Here is a 15,371-nt window from a genome sequence, read left to right as displayed (position 1 = left end):
TTTGTGTGACTGCGCCCCCTGCTGGAGCTCATTCACTCTCTGAACGGCCTCCAGTCTGTCAGTTGGACTGAACGCTGCTCCTCAAAGTGACACGCAGGCCGAGTGAAGCACCTGCCACTCTTGGTGCAGATGCTCAACAGGCGCCTGTCGTATTCTCTCTGCTGCGTGCGAAAGGCAGCCGTTGTGCACTGACAACACAGAGCCCCATAGAAAAGCATGCAAGATAATCTTCATCATATCGTCAACATCCTCATAGTCATCCTCATCGACTTGATCATCATCATCTTCATCATATCGTCTTGAGACAAAAAGAGTTATATGCACTTAAAAAGCTGAGAAAATCGATAGAGAAAGGTGGAGTATACCAGCATTCAGTAGAAAACCAGAAAGCAAATAAAAAGGAAAACACCAAAAACAAGTGTCCCGACTGTCATGCAAAGAAAATGCCAGCTACGCTGCTAGTTAGCTGCAGTTGTGTAATACTGTGAACTCCCTCATCTTAAATATGTCAATCTTATTTTATTGATTTTCAAGGCTAGTAAACACACTAAGAAGAACAGAAGAACAACACCTTTGTACTGCACATGCTGCTATGTCTTCTTTTTTCAGAGGCGGGTGGGTGGGAGTCACGTTTGGTCAGCACAGTCACGCACTGAACGCTTTCAGGCGACCTTTGACCTTTTAGTACAAAACACGGTCAACTAGGCTTTAACACTGTTACTGGATGATACAACACAACAACTCCGTGGTTCACCTTGAAAAACCTTCTTTCGAAAAAAGCTTCGCCATCCTAAAAAAGGCCACGAAGCCTTTGGAGGGACAGTTCACGCAAAGTACGATCCTGTGTTACGTGAGTTACCGTGATCGATGTCCCACTCTGGCAAAGTGGTAATGAGCTACATGGAAGAAAAACAATGGACAGCAGAAAACTGCAAAAACAACGTGAAAAATCAACTTCAATTTAAAGTTGCAGCAGAAAAACAGAAAAAGTAAGTCACACCATGTTGGTCATTGCAGAAAAACACATGCAGGATGCAAATTGGGTGAACAGATGTACTGGTATCCATGCAGCCTTTCATGTCCCTCCACATGGTGTTTATTATTTCCTCAATCCTTTAATTTAGATGTTAATGTAGGTTTTTCTACAGTCAATCATGTGTTTTCAATGTCAGTGTACTGCGTTATGTATTCATTGTTTTTTTTTTACTTGAAAATAAATTGTTTTTATTTTAAGGAGTCCAAGGCTCATCATATGGAAAGTTAACAGATAAGAAGTAAAGAAGTCAAATAGCCCCATCTGTAAGAAAATATCATGTCAGCTGTCAATGATTTACTTCAAAGGAAGGAAAGTGAAACATAAAGCTGATTATGGTGTGTCTGACGGGAGCTGAGACGCCATTACAGGGTGAAAGAAATCTACTAGAAAGTCAAAGAAGGAAGAAGCAGGATTGTAATCTTTAATTCAGAGGGACACAAATTTGGTGAGTCTTACTCTTGAACGACAATTTGGATAGAAATGGCTGAGAAAACTGCTCTTCTCGAAGGTTTCCTGAGTTGCCATGTGTGTTCAGAGACTTTCACAGATCCTGTTTCTCTGAGCTGCAACCACAGCTTCTGTTCAAGCTGCCTGCAACAATTCTGGGAACAAGCTAAAAACAAAAACTGTCCCATTTGTAAGAGAAAATCTTCAAACGAACATCCAGTTGTGAACTTTTCACTGAAGGAACTGGCTGAAGCTTTTGCTGGGAGACAGAAATCTGGATCATCTGAGACAGAAAAAAGACAGAAGAAGGTGGAGGTGGTGTGTAGTAAACATCAAAAAGAGCCTAAATTGTTCTGTGAGGACGAGCAGCGAGCTGTGTGTCCTGTCTGTGAGTTTTCTCTGCACCAGAGTCACAAGGTGGTTCCTGTAGAACAAGCAGTCAGTGAGCTGAAGGACCAGCTGAAATCTGACTTACAGTCTCTGCTTGACAAGAGGGACAAATACAAACGAGTGGAGAAAACATACAAAGAAATGATTCAACACTCCAAGAAGCAGCTGTTGTCCACAGAGAAGCAGATCAGAGCAGAGTTCAACAAGCTCCACCAGTTCCTGAAAGAGGAAGAGGAGTCCAGACTGGCAGCTCTGAGGGAGGAAGGGGAGCAGAGGAAGAGGACTGTGAGCAGAGAGATGAAGATGATTGAGCAGCAGATCTCCTCTCTGTCAGACAGTATCTGTGCTGTTGAAGAAGAGCTGCAGAAACACAACGTGCCATTCCTCAGCAGTTATAAAGCCACTCAGAGCAGAGCCAGAGTCCAGTGCTCACTGTCAGATCCACAGCTGCTCTCAGGAGCTCTGATAGATGTGGCCAAACACCTGGGCAACCTGTCCTTCACAGTCTGGAAGAAGATGAAGGACATGGTCCACTTCAGTCCTGTCATTCTGGACCCAAACACTGGAAGCCGCTGGCTCTGTCTGTCTGATGATCTGACCAGTGTAAGGCATGGAGACACAGAGCAGCAGCTTCCTGACAATCCAGAGAGACACACTAAATATTCCTCTGTTCTGGGCTCTGAGGGCTTCAGCTCAGGGAAACACAGCTGGGAGGTGGAGGTGGGAGACCATCCTGTCTGGAATGTGGGTTTGGCTAAAGAGTCAGTTGACAGGAAGGGGGAGGCAAATGCCTCACCAGAACATGGAATCTGGTGTTTATTGCATCGCAGTGGAAAATACACTAATGTTCTTGGTAAGACTGTCACAGTGAAGAAGAGTCTCCAGAGGATCAGAGTCCAGCTGGACTATGACAGGGGGGAGGTGTCCTTCTATGACCCTGAAGACATGACTCACATCTACACTCACAAAGACACTTTCACTGAGAAACTCTTCCCATATTTTCATATTGGACCTGCTGGTGATGCTAAAACTGCTGCTATCAAAATGTGTCAAAGTGATGTTTCTGTGTGATGATCAGGGAGGATGGTGAGGTCCAAGAGATTCATTCAGATTTTTATAATGTGCTGGTTTCATGTCAATCACAGACAATAACAGTTAGTTCTTTAAAGGTGAAAATCCTGTCATTTGAAAGTAAATGAAGAAAATGTGGAGATCCAGGTTAAATAGAAAATAATGTTTTATCTCTTTCAGCAAATGACATGATGGAACACATTCCTTGGTCGGTGTCTGACATCAAATATATTTCCAAAGCACAGAATGACAAACTGAAGCATGAATTTAGGATTAATTCAGTGTGTGAAGCGTTCTTTCCAAAATGGTGTTTGTGGAGTAAAGATGCTGCAAGAAGTTGGACGAGTAGATTTAAAGAGATAATTAAAATAAGAAAACTTTCATCTACAGATTTATTTGAAGTTTTCAAGGATGAACAACAAACACACATTTTAAAAAGGCTTTCATTTGAAATCATAGAAGAACAGAAAGCCTCATCTTGCCTTGTTTATTTTTGTCATTTCACAATTACTTTCTGTCTTTTTATTGTCCAAGTTTAAAAATATATCATTAAATTTCTCAAAATGCATTTTGGTTAATACAGATTTTCAGATTGTTTCAATGTTTTTGTGATCAACATGTTTTACTGTGGAGAACGTTGATGAAATAATTCAGCTGTTTTGGTTTTTTTTTTGTTGCCATTTGTGTCAAAAACAATCTTCCACATATTATTTCAGTTTCATCCAGATGAACAAACTCAGCCTCCTTCCTTATTTGTGCTTCTTTCACTGCAGAAAAGTCTGCAGAAATTATTGAATGGTGTCAGATGCTGTTTGTATTTCTCTACAAAGTATTTTAGTGACTTTAAGATTGTGTGAATTAAGGCTGCGACTAAAGACTGTTTCTAATATCAGTGTGTTGATTTATTTAGTTGATCAAATATGAGAAAATAATGAAAGCTCCCAAATAAAAACAGCAAATCCTCAAATTTCAGCGCATGAGTGTGTGTTGGATGGACGTCAGGATGTACTCTGGATAACTGTGGACTGACTTTATGTTGTGTTGAAAAACTTGTTGGTTTTCTACCTGCTTTGCAAATGTTCTGCTGAAAACATGACTGAGTTCATGTGTGTCCCGAGTTACTTCTGCCAGTACAAACAGTCAAAGCCATGCTGCTTTCTGTGTTTGGAATCAGAGAAACTGACTGACTTTTCTATTTAAATGATCATTTTATTGATAACACCTTAACACATTTTCTTGAAGTTATAGAAACACGTGTAGCACGTAAGAGAACAGAGCAATAATGGGAAGAATCAGAGAACTAGAGGATTAATAATATTATTATACAGAAGAAACCCAAAGTGACAAAAAGAGACAAAAGGAAAGTAGAAAGAGCCAAGTGCAGAGAAATGATTGAGAAAGGTTGGAAACAGAGGGAATGGGAGAAAGAGTGAAAGACACCCGACAAAGAGGAGCCAGCTCAGTGTTGTCAGTGCAGCTCAGTCACAGGCTGCAGAAAGACGACGGCAGAGCTTCAGAGTGAACACAGCGGCTCCCGTTGACCTCAGCGATGCTTCATGTGACTAAGAGCTCGCACTGACCTCAAGACACCACAGAAGGACACTGACTGTACTTTCTGTAGGCCTGCTCAGTGAATCATTCTCTATCACCATTTCAGCTTTGATCATTCACACACAATCCTGATTTGTGGGCGATGTTGGTACGTTTAGTTTAGTTCAGAACATGAAAAGCCTTTCTGATGTCAGACCAATAAAGGAGACTGATTTTGTTCCCCAGAGGAAAACAACCACGCCTCAACATTACGATCGTGGTGCTGAACTTTGATCCGGACGGTCGTTTTGGTGATAACGGTGCAGCTCTGATCAATCATTATACCGGAAGCTTCTTCTTATTCTCCAGTGATAAACTGCTGTTGCCTCTGATTGTCTGACACTAAAGTCAACTTGTGATAACAGAAGCATCAATCTGCCATCCGCCTGTGTGCGTTTGTGCTTTGCTTTGTGTGACTGCGCCCCCTGCTGGAGCTCATTCACTCTCTGAACGGCCTCCAGTCTGTCAGTTGGACTGAATGCTGCTCCTCAAAGTGACACGCAGGCCGAGTGAAGCACCTGCCACTCTTGGTGCAGATGCTCAACAGGCGCCTGTCGTATTCTCTCTGCTGCGTGCGAAAGGCAGCCGTTGTGCACTGACAACACAGAGCCCCATAGAAAAGCATGCGAGATAATCTTCATCACATCCTCAACATCCTCATAGTGCCACAGTCATTAATCTCATCGACTTGATCATCATCATCATCTTCATCATATCGCCTTGAGACAAAAAGAGTTATATGCACTTAAAAAGCTGAGAAAATCGATAGAGAAAGGTGGAGTATACCAGCATTCAGTATAAAACCAGAAAGCAAATAAAAAGGAAAACACCAAAAACAAGTGTCCCGACTGTCATGCAAAGAAAATGCCAGCTACGCTGCTAGTTAGCTGCAGTTGTGTAATACTGTGAACTCCCTCATCTTAAATATGTCAATCTTATTTTATTGATTTTCAAGGCTAGTAAACACACTAAGAAGAACAGAAGAACAACACCTTTGTACTGCACATGCTGCTATGTCTTCTTTTTTCAGAGGCGGGTGGGTGGGAGTCACGTTTGGTCAGCACAGTCACGCACTGAACGCTTTCAGGCGACCTTTGACCTTTTGGTACAAAATACGGTCAACTAGGCTTTAACACTGTTACTGGATGATACAACACAACAACTCCGTGGTTCACCTTGAAAAACCTTCTTTCGAGAAAAAGCTTCACCATCCTAAAAAAGGCCACGAAGCCTTTGGAGGGATAGTTCACGCAAAGTACGATCCTGTGTTACGTGAGTTACCGTGATCGATGTCCCACTCTGGCAAAGTGGTAATGAGCTACATGGAAGAAAAACAATGGACAGCAGAAAACTGCAAAAATAACGTGACAAATCAACTTCAATTTAAAGTTGCAGCAGAAAAACAGAAAAAGTAAATCACACCATGTTGGTCATTGCAGAAAAACACATGCAGGATGCAAATTGGGTGTACTATCCCTTTAAAACCGTCATGTTTCACATGGAGCAGTGTCCCTTTGAACAACAACAGACAGTACTTGCACAAGTGCACGAGCTGTACACAACAGGAAAAGAAAAGAAAAAGAAAAGAAAGAAAGAAGCACAATAAAAATATCCACTAAAATAAATAAATAAATATTCCAAATAAATAGAAACCTGAGGACTACTCACCAAACCGACTGCCCGGTCTCTTAATATCTTGGTCTGACCAATAGGGGCGAGACAAATGTGAAGGCAGCCAATGGTGGACGAGCAAAGTACAGAGGAGCTGATCGCAAGTCAAACCCCCACAAAAACAGTTTTCAGTGCTTTGAAGTCCATCGGACTAATCCCGCCTCCTCTGGCACGAGCACTTTGTAATGAGAAAAAGCTGATAACACGTGAAAAACAAGAGATGAAAAAGCAGAAATCGAGAGAAAAAACAAAGTCCTGGGATGAAGGCAGGGGACTGATATGTCCTCCGAAATAAAGCCTTCTCCTTCCATCTCACACACAACACCTCCCACCCCCACCAGGTTTCTACAGAACACACACTGAGAGCAACAGATGTACTGTACATGCTTGCAGACACACACACTCAAACACTGCAGCCTGTGGGATTGGACTGCCCTGAAATGAGGAAGCAGACCACAGAACAGCAAAGCCAAACCTCACAACCTGCAGACGTTTCTGAACTCACGCTATGAAGGAAAACACTCGTGGAGGCTTTCAGCTTACAGAGCCTTCTTCATGACTGACATGGACTTAAATATTAGTTGTCACCAACACGCGTCCCTCCACGAACACCTTTTTAGCACCACGAGCACAAACAAAAAGATGCTGCTGCAACAACAACAAACAAGTTTGATGATGCAGAGGTGTGACGTCAGATGAGCGTGAGGTTTGAGAAGAAGGGCAGCATGTCGCTGCTGCTGTGACCAGAAACAGTGCTCAGTCTGTCATTTGACAAAATATTGTAATTCTAACAAGATACGCTGATGGAACGTAAGACGTAATTCATTTGTTACGACGACAGACCAGAATATTCCATGGTGACAAGAAGCCTTTCTCATTGTGTCACAAGTTGTTGTGTTGACAGAACAAAAAGTAGAAAACAGAATTTTTTTTTTAATTAATTAATTTATTTATTTATTTATTTATTTTCAGTCCTTTCTCATCTTAGTTTCACTGAGCAGTTAAATGTTTTGAGTCTCAGTGGGAGACACAACACAAAACATACACATGCAAAAGCACTGATGCATTTATTCATCTACCAACATGGTCACATTGATTGATTGATTGATTGATTGATTGATTGATTGATTGATTGATTGATTGATTGATTGATTGATTGAGGGGAATTCTAGTCCTTATACTAAAGCAGTGGTTTGAGTATTTGAACAACAGGAAGGCTTTGAATGTGTTCAAAATGGTTTGTTGCAGAGCAGAAAAACATTATTCCAGTGTTTTAATGTTCAGTTAAACCTGCTGAGGTTTCTCTGGTCAAAGATCAGCCTAGTCCAGGACTAAACATAATCCTGAGTTTACTTCAAAACAGGACTGGGACTGGTATCCATGCAGCCTTTCATGCCCCTCCACATGATGCTACATGGTGTTGATAATTTTCCTCAAACATTTGAATTTAGGTATTAATGTAGGTTTTTCTATAGTCAATCATTTGTTTTCAGTGTCAGTGGGCTGTCTTATGTATTTATTGTTTTTGTTTGTTTTTTTTAACTTGAAAATAAATGATTTATATTTTAAGGAGTCCAAGGCTCATCATATGGAAAGTTAACAGATAAGAAGTAAAGAAATCAAATAGCCCCATCTGCTGGTAAGAAAATATCATGTCAGCTGTCAATGATTTACTTTAAAGGAAAGAAAGAGAAACTTAAAGTTGATTTTGATGAGTCTGACTGGGACTGAGACGCCATTACAGGGTGAAAGAAATCTACTAGAAAGACACGAACGACTCTAATATTTAATTCAGAGGGACACGAATTTGGTGAGTCTTGCTTTTGAAAGACAATTTGGATACAAATGGCTGAGAAAATTGCCCTCGTTGAAGGTTACCTGAGTTGCCATGTGTGTTCAGAGACTTTCAGAGATCCTGTGTCTCTGAGCTGCAACCACAGCTTCTGTTCAAGCTGCCTGCAACAATTCTGGGAACAAGCTAAGAACAAAAACTGTCCCATTTGTAAGAGAAAATCCTCAAAGGACGATCCAGGAGTGAACTTTTCACTAAAGGGAGTGGCTGACATCTTTGCTGGGAGACAGAAATCTGGATCATCTGAGACGGAAAAGGGAAAGAAGAAGGTGAAGGTGGAGGTGGTGTGTAGTAAACACCAAGAAGAGCCTAAATTGTTCTGTCAGGACGAGCAGCGAGGTGTGTGTCCTGTCTGTGAGTTTTCTCTGCATCAGAGTCACAAGGTGGTTCCTGTAGAACAAGCAGTCAGTAAGCTGAAGGACCAGCTGAAATCTGACTTACAGTCTCTGCAGGACAAGAGGGACAAATACAAACGAGTGGAGGAAACATACATAGAAGTGATTCAACACTCCAAGAAGCAGCTGTTGTCCACAGAGAAGCAGATCAGAGCAGAGTTCAACAAGCTCCACCAGTTCCTGAAAGAGGAAGAGGAGTCCAGACTGGCAGCTCTGAGGGAGGAAGAGGAGCAGAAGGGGAGGACTGTGAGCAGAGAGATGAAGATGATTGAGCAGCAGATCTCCTCTCTGTCAGACAGTATCTGTGCTGTTGAAGAAGAGCTGCAGAAACACAACGTGCCATTCCTCAGCAGTTATAAAGCCACTCAGAGCAGAGCCAGAGTCCAGTGCTCACTGTCAGATCCACAGCTGCTCTCAGGAGCTCTGATAGATGTGGCCAAACACCTGGGCAACCTGTCCTTCACAGTCTGGAAGAAGATGAAGGACAAGGTCCACTTCAGTCCTGTCATTCTGGACCCAAACACTGGACACCGCAGGCTCTATCTGTCTGATGATCTGACCAGTGTGAGGTGTGGAGACACAAAGCAGCAGCTTCCTGACAATCCAGAGAGATACACTAAATATTCCACTGTTCTGGGCTCTGAGGGCTTCAGCTCAGGGAAACGCAGCTGGGAGGTGGAGGTGGGAGACCATCCTCGATGGACTGTGGGTTTGGCTAAAGAGTCAGTTGACAGGAAGGGGAAGATATTTGCCTCACCAAAATATGGAATCTGGTGTTTATTGCATCACCGTGGAAAATACACTAATGGTCTTGGTAAGACTGTCACAGTGAAGAAGAGTCTCCAGAGGATCAGAGTCCAACTGGACTATGACAGGGGGAAGGTGTCCTTCTACAACCCTGAAGACATGACTCACATCTACGCTTACAAAGACACTTTCACTGAGAAACTCTTCCCATATTTTGAAATTGGAGAAGCTGGTGATGCTAAAACTGCTGCTATCAAAATGTGTCAAAGTGATGTTTCTGTGTGATGATCAGGGAGGATGGTGAGGTCCAAGTGATTCATTCAGATTTTTATAATGTGCTGCTTTCATGTCAATTACAGACAATAACAGTTAGTTCTTTAAAGGTGAAAATCCTGTAATTTGAAAGTTAATGAAGAAAATATGGAGAACAAGGTTAAATAGAAAATAATATTTTGTCTCTTTCAGCAAATGACATGATGGAACACATTCCTTGGTCGGTGTCTGACATCAAATATATTTCCAAAGCACAGAATGACAAACTGAAGTGTGAATTTAGGATTAATTCAGTGTGTGAAGCATTCTTTCCAAAATGGTGTTTGTGGTGTAATGATGCTGCAAGAAATTGGACGAGTAGATTTAATGTGATCATTTAAATCAGAAAACTTTCATCTACAGATTTATTTGAAGTTTTCAAGGATGAACAACAAACACACATTTTAAAAAGGCTTTCATTTGAAATCATAGAAGAACAGAAAGCCTCATCTTGCCTTGTTTATTTTTGTCATTTCACAATTATTTTTGTCTTTTTATTATTCCAGTTTAAAAAATAAGCAGTAAATTTCTCAAAATGCAGTTATGTTAATGCACATTTTAAGATTTTTTCAATGTTTTTGTGATCAACATGTTTTACTGTGGAGAACGTTGATGAAATAATTCAGCTGTTGATTTTTTTGCCTTTTGTTTCAAAGACGATCTTCCACATATTATTTCAGTTTTATCCAGATGAACAAACTCAGCCTCCTTCCTTATTTGTGCTTCTCTCACTGTAGAAAAGTCTGCAGAAATTGTTTGATGGTGTCAGATGCTGTTTGTATTTCTCTACAAAGTATCCCACAGTTGTAAGAAAGTCAGAGCAGATCCATCAAACATTGACTTTAAGATTGTGTGAATTAAGGCTGCGACTAAAGACTGTTTCTAATATCAGTGTGTTGATTTATTTAGTTGATCAAATATGAGAAAATAATGAAAGATCCCAAATAAAAACAGCAAATCCTCAAATTTCAGCACATGAGTGTGTGTTGGATGGACGTCAGGATGTACTCTGGATAACTGTGGACTGACTTTATGTTGTGTTGAAAAACTTGTTGGTTTTCTACCTGCTTTGCAAATGTTCTACTGAAAACATGACTGAGTTCATGTGTGTCCCGAGTTACTTCTGCCAGTACGAACAGTCAAAGCCATGCTGCTTTCTGTGTTTGGAATCAGAGAAACTGACTGACTTTTCTATTTAAATGATCATTTTATTGATAACACCTTAACACATTTTCTTGAAGTTATAGAAACACGTGTAGCACGTAAGAGAACAGAGCAATAATGGGAAGAATCAGAGAACTAGAGGATTAATAATATTATTATACAGAAGAAACCCAAAGTGACAAAAAGAGACAAAAGGAAAGTAGAAAGAGCCAAGTGCAGAGAAATGATTGAGAGAGGTTGGAAACAGAGGGAATGGGAGAAAGAGTGAAAGACACCCGACAAAGAGAAGCCAGCTCAGTGTTGTCAGTGCAGCTCAGTCACAGGCTGCAGAAAGACGACGGCAGAGCTTCAGAGTGAACACAGCGGCTCCCGTTGACCTCAGCGATGCTTCATGTGACTAAGAGCTCGCACTGACCTCAAGACACCACAGAAGGACACTGACTGTACTTTCTGTAGGCCTGCTCAGTGAATCATTCTCTATCACCATTTCAGCTTCGATCATTCACACACAATCCTGATTTGTGGGCGATGTTGGTACGTTTAGTTTAGTTCAGAACATGAAAAGCCTTTCTGATGTCAGACCAATAAAGGAGACTGATTTTGTTCCCCAGAGGAAAACAACCACGCCTCAACATTACGATCGTGGTGCTGAACTTTGATCCGGACAGTCATTTTGGTCATAACGGTGCAGCTCTGATCAATCATTATACCGGAAGCTTCTTCTTATTCTCCAGTGATAAACTGCTGTTGCCTCTGATTGTCTGACACTAAAGTCAACTTGTTATAACAGAAGCATCAATCTGCCATCCGCCTGTGTGCGTTTGTGCTTTTCTTTGTGTGACTGCGCCCCCTGCTGGAGCTCATTCACTCTCTGAACGGCCTCCAGTCTGTCAGTTGGACTGAATGCTGCTCCTCAAAGTGACACGCAGGCCGAGTGAAGCACCTGCCACTCTTGGTGCAGATGCTCAACAGGCGCCTGTCGTATTCTCTCTGCTGCGTGCGAAAGGCAGCCGTTGTGCACTGACAACACAGAGCCTCATAGAAAAGCATGCAAGATAATCTTCATCATGTCATCAGCATCCTCATAGTCATCCTCATCGACTTGATCATCATCATCTTCATCATATCGTCTTGAGACAAAAAGAGTTATATGCACTTAAAAAGCTGAGAAAATCGATAGAGAAAGGTGGAGTATACCAGCATTCAGTAGAAAACCAGAAAGCAAATAAAAAGGAAAACACCAAAAACAAGTGTCCTGACTGTCATGCAAAGAAAATGCCAGCTACGCTGCTAGTTAGCTGCAGTTGTGTAATACTGTGAACTCCCTCATCTTAAATATGTCAATCTTATTTTATTGATTTTCAAGGCTAGTAAACACACTAAGAAGAACAGAAGAACAACACCTTTGTACTGCACATGCTGCTATGTCTTCTTTTTTCAGAGGGGGGTGGGTGGGAGTCACGTTTGGTCAGCACAGTCACGCATTGAACGCTTTCAGGCGACCTTTGACCTTTTGGTACAAAACACGGTCAACTAGGCTTTAACACTGTTACTGGATGATACAACACAACAACTCCGTGGTTCACCTTGAAAAACCTTCTTTCGAAAAAAGCTTCGCCATCCTAAAAAAGGCCACGAAGCCTTTGGAGGGATAGTTCACGCAAAGTATGATCCCGTGTTACGTGAGTTATCATGATCGATGTCCCACTTTGGCAAAGTGGTAATGTGAGGGGCCGGCGGTCCACTGACTTGTTTACGTTACTCGTGCTGAAGTCCGCTAGTTGCGAGCAAGGAAAAACTCCACTGAACTCCGATGTAAATGATGACAGATGAAAGTTTATTCTTCCACAGGGGGAATCTTATTACAGGAACAAATTGTATTTCCTTGACTAAAACTATAAACTTGGCTCTATGCCACAAATAATGCTTCAGCTACGGTAAGAAAACTGTACGCTCTCAGTGCAAATTCCCCGACCTCCCCCTGTCGGTTTACTGCAAGTCCGAGACCGCTAGCGCAGCAAGCATCCAAGTCCCTTAAAGGGCCAGTAGCCCAAAAAAATGAACATGCCTAGTACAAATATATCCAAAGTCATCAATCTAAACATTAATTAGAGACTGAGAAAATACAATAATGTAACATACAGCTAAACTGAGTTTCACTGTCCAAAGTAGGCTATGGCTGTAGGCAAACAACCTATAGAAATAAAATAAAAGCCTATCCCCGATAACATCTAGGATGCCTTGGCTCCTATATACCGGCCCCTAATTTCTCTTCAAACCTAGAGACAATTACTTAACTAAAAAACTAAGGAGCCAACAAATAAATTACTCAAAATAATAAGCATCTCTGCTGCTGGAAAACCAATACCTGGTGCCAGAGGTTACTAGCACATGGCACACCGTAGGAGGACGGTCTTTACCACCGCCTCATGCTGCTTCTTGGAGGAGACAGACCTTGGTGATGGGTCTGTCTAAAGTGGTTGTCTTCGTCTTGATGCGGACGCGACGCACGAGCCCGTGCCTGTCAGGAACTGCCTCGATGATCTTGCCCAGGACCCAGGAGTTGCGGGGCGCAGAGTCATCGACGATCAGGACGACATCCCCTTCAGCGAAGTTGCGTGACATACGTGTCCACTTCTGCCGCTCTTGTAGCTGAGGTAGGTATTCTCTTGTCCATCGTTTCCAGAATATATCTGCCATGTACTGGACTTGTTTCCATCTCCTGCGGGTGTAGAGTTCTTCTTTCACGAAGAGGTCTGGTGGCAGGGAAGGCTTTGACTGGAGGAGCAAGAGATGGTTGGGGGTAAGCGCTTCCAGGTCTGAAGGGTCACTGGAGGATTTGGTTATCGGTCGACTGTTGATAATCGCTTCTGCTTCACACAAGACAGTGTGTAGGCCTTCTTCATCCAGAGTCTGGAGCCGTAAGGTGGTGCTGAGGACCTTTCTGACCGACCTAATCATCCGCTCCCAGACTCCGCCATGGTGAGAACCAGTCAGGGGGTTGAAGATCCACTGGATGCCCCTCTGACACAGACTGTTCTCGATCTTGGAGCTATTCCACTGTTCCATGGCTCTTCTTAGCTCGCTCTCTGCCCCAACGAAATTTGTCCCGTTGTCTGAACGGAGGATCTTCACTTGGCCTCTCCTCGCTAGGAAGCGCCGCAGAGTGTTGATGAATGAGTCCGTGTCCAACGACGACGCCACCTCAATATGGATGGCACGGATAGCCAGGCAGGTAAAGATGACACCCCACCTCTTCACGATGCTTCTGCCGCGTTTGACTTCGAAAGGACCGAAGTAGTCAACCCCTGTGTTGGTGAAAGGGGGTTCGTCTGGGAGTACCCTGTCCTGGGGTAAGTCCGCCATCTGCTGTTGTCCAGCAGCACTATGTGAGCGTCGACATGTCACACACTTGGAAAGGACTCTTCTTATTGCTGCGTGAGCGCCAGGGATCCAATACTTGAGCCGCAGCTTGGACAGCACATAGTTACGACTGCTGTGACCCACATTTTCGTGGATGTCCCTGAGAATAAGCTCTGTGATATGGAAATCCTCAGACAGTATGGCAGGGTGTTTAACCTCTTCAGGCATCGCTGATCTGCTGAGTCTTCCTCCTACTCTGAGGATTCCCTCTTGTAGTTTGGGTTTGAGCTTGTAGATGTGACTGCTCATCTTGATGTCATCTCCTTTCTGAAGCGCGGAGATCTCTTCTGAGTATTTCTGTCGTGACTGAAACGAATGATCTCGAGCTCCGCTTCTTTCATGTTCTCCACAGTGAGATTCGTCTTCTGGAGGCTTGCCTTGAAGATCTTCATCTGTGTCCGGACCTCTGACTGTGAGAGAGAAGCATTCATCTCCTTCCTTTTGCGGCACAGAATCAGACGAATGACGAAGGCAACATGAAACTTGTCTTTGTTCTTCTGTAGCAGGTAGCTCACCGTTCCGTAGCCTTCTTGGCTAGCATCTGTGAAGTGATGCAGCTGGTTGGATGTAGCCTCGCCGAAGCCCTTAGGCTTGAAACACCGAGATACTCCGAAGTCCTCCAACAGACGAAGGTCCTCCATCCAACTGGTCCATTGTTGAGCGAGGGGCTCGGGGATGTCGTCATCCCATCCCAGTTTGAGTCTGCAAAGCTCTTGCAGGATCCTCTTCGCAGTCAAGACTACTGGCGATAGGATACCCAGCGGATCGTAGATTGAGCCAAAAATGGAGAGGATGCCTCTTCTAGTAGGTGGTCTTTCTTGTATGACGATCTTAAACTTGAAGTTGTCACTCTCAGTACACCACCGGACTCCCAAGGCTCGCTCAACAGGGAGCGTGTCCAGGTCCAGATCCAGGTCCCTTAGCTCCTCGGCTCTTTCCTCTTCAGGGATCGCAGACAGCACAGCTCTGCTGTTGCTCACCCACTTAGTGAGCCGGAATCCTCCTGAATCTAGGATGGCCCTCAAGTCGTTGCACAAGGAAATGGCCTCCTCTTCTGAGCGAACAGACTTGAGACAGTCGTCGACGTAGAAGTTGCGCAGCACTGTGCTGACTCCTGCGGCGCTGTACAGTTCTCTGTGGTCTTGTGCACACTTCTGTAGGGCGAAGGTGGCACAACTTCGGGATGAGGTGGCACCGAATATGTGCACTCTCATTCTGTACTCTGCAAAGTCTTGACTGATGTCACCAGAGGGCCACCAGAGAAACCGGAGAA

General features: G+C 43.2%; 2 protein-coding genes across 2 annotated transcripts; both read left to right on the top strand.

The window, feature by feature from the left end:
* The first annotated feature begins 1,516 nt into the window (after positions 1 to 1,516).
* On the top strand, positions 1,517 to 2,944 carry LOC143321117 (nuclear factor 7, brain-like). The gene has a single exon (XM_076731261.1). The coding sequence runs from the start codon at positions 1,517 to 1,519 to the stop codon at positions 2,942 to 2,944; it is 1,428 nt and encodes a 475-aa protein (XP_076587376.1).
* A 4,236-nt stretch (positions 2,945 to 7,180) lies between these two features.
* Positions 7,181 to 9,484, top strand: LOC143320518 (nuclear factor 7, brain-like). Its single transcript, XM_076730242.1, has one exon. It carries the CDS (start codon positions 8,051 to 8,053, stop codon positions 9,482 to 9,484), a length of 1,434 nt encoding a protein of 477 aa, XP_076586357.1. The 5' UTR covers positions 7,181 to 8,050.
* Positions 9,485 to 15,371: the final 5,887 nt, after the last annotated feature.

Source organism: Chaetodon auriga, chromosome 5 (genome assembly GCF_051107435.1).
Source record: "Chaetodon auriga isolate fChaAug3 chromosome 5, fChaAug3.hap1, whole genome shotgun sequence".
NCBI classification, from domain to species: Eukaryota; Metazoa; Chordata; class Actinopteri; order Chaetodontiformes; family Chaetodontidae; genus Chaetodon; species Chaetodon auriga.
The sequence above is the reverse complement of the archived record's forward strand: the minus strand, read 5'-3'. Positions and strand labels throughout refer to the sequence as shown.

Coding starts and splice junctions, on each gene's coding strand:
- LOC143321117 (XM_076731261.1), top strand. CDS start 1,517: ATGGCTGAGAAAACTGCTCTTCTCGAAGGTTTCCTGAGTTGCCATGTG.
- LOC143320518 (XM_076730242.1), top strand. CDS start 8,051: ATGGCTGAGAAAATTGCCCTCGTTGAAGGTTACCTGAGTTGCCATGTG.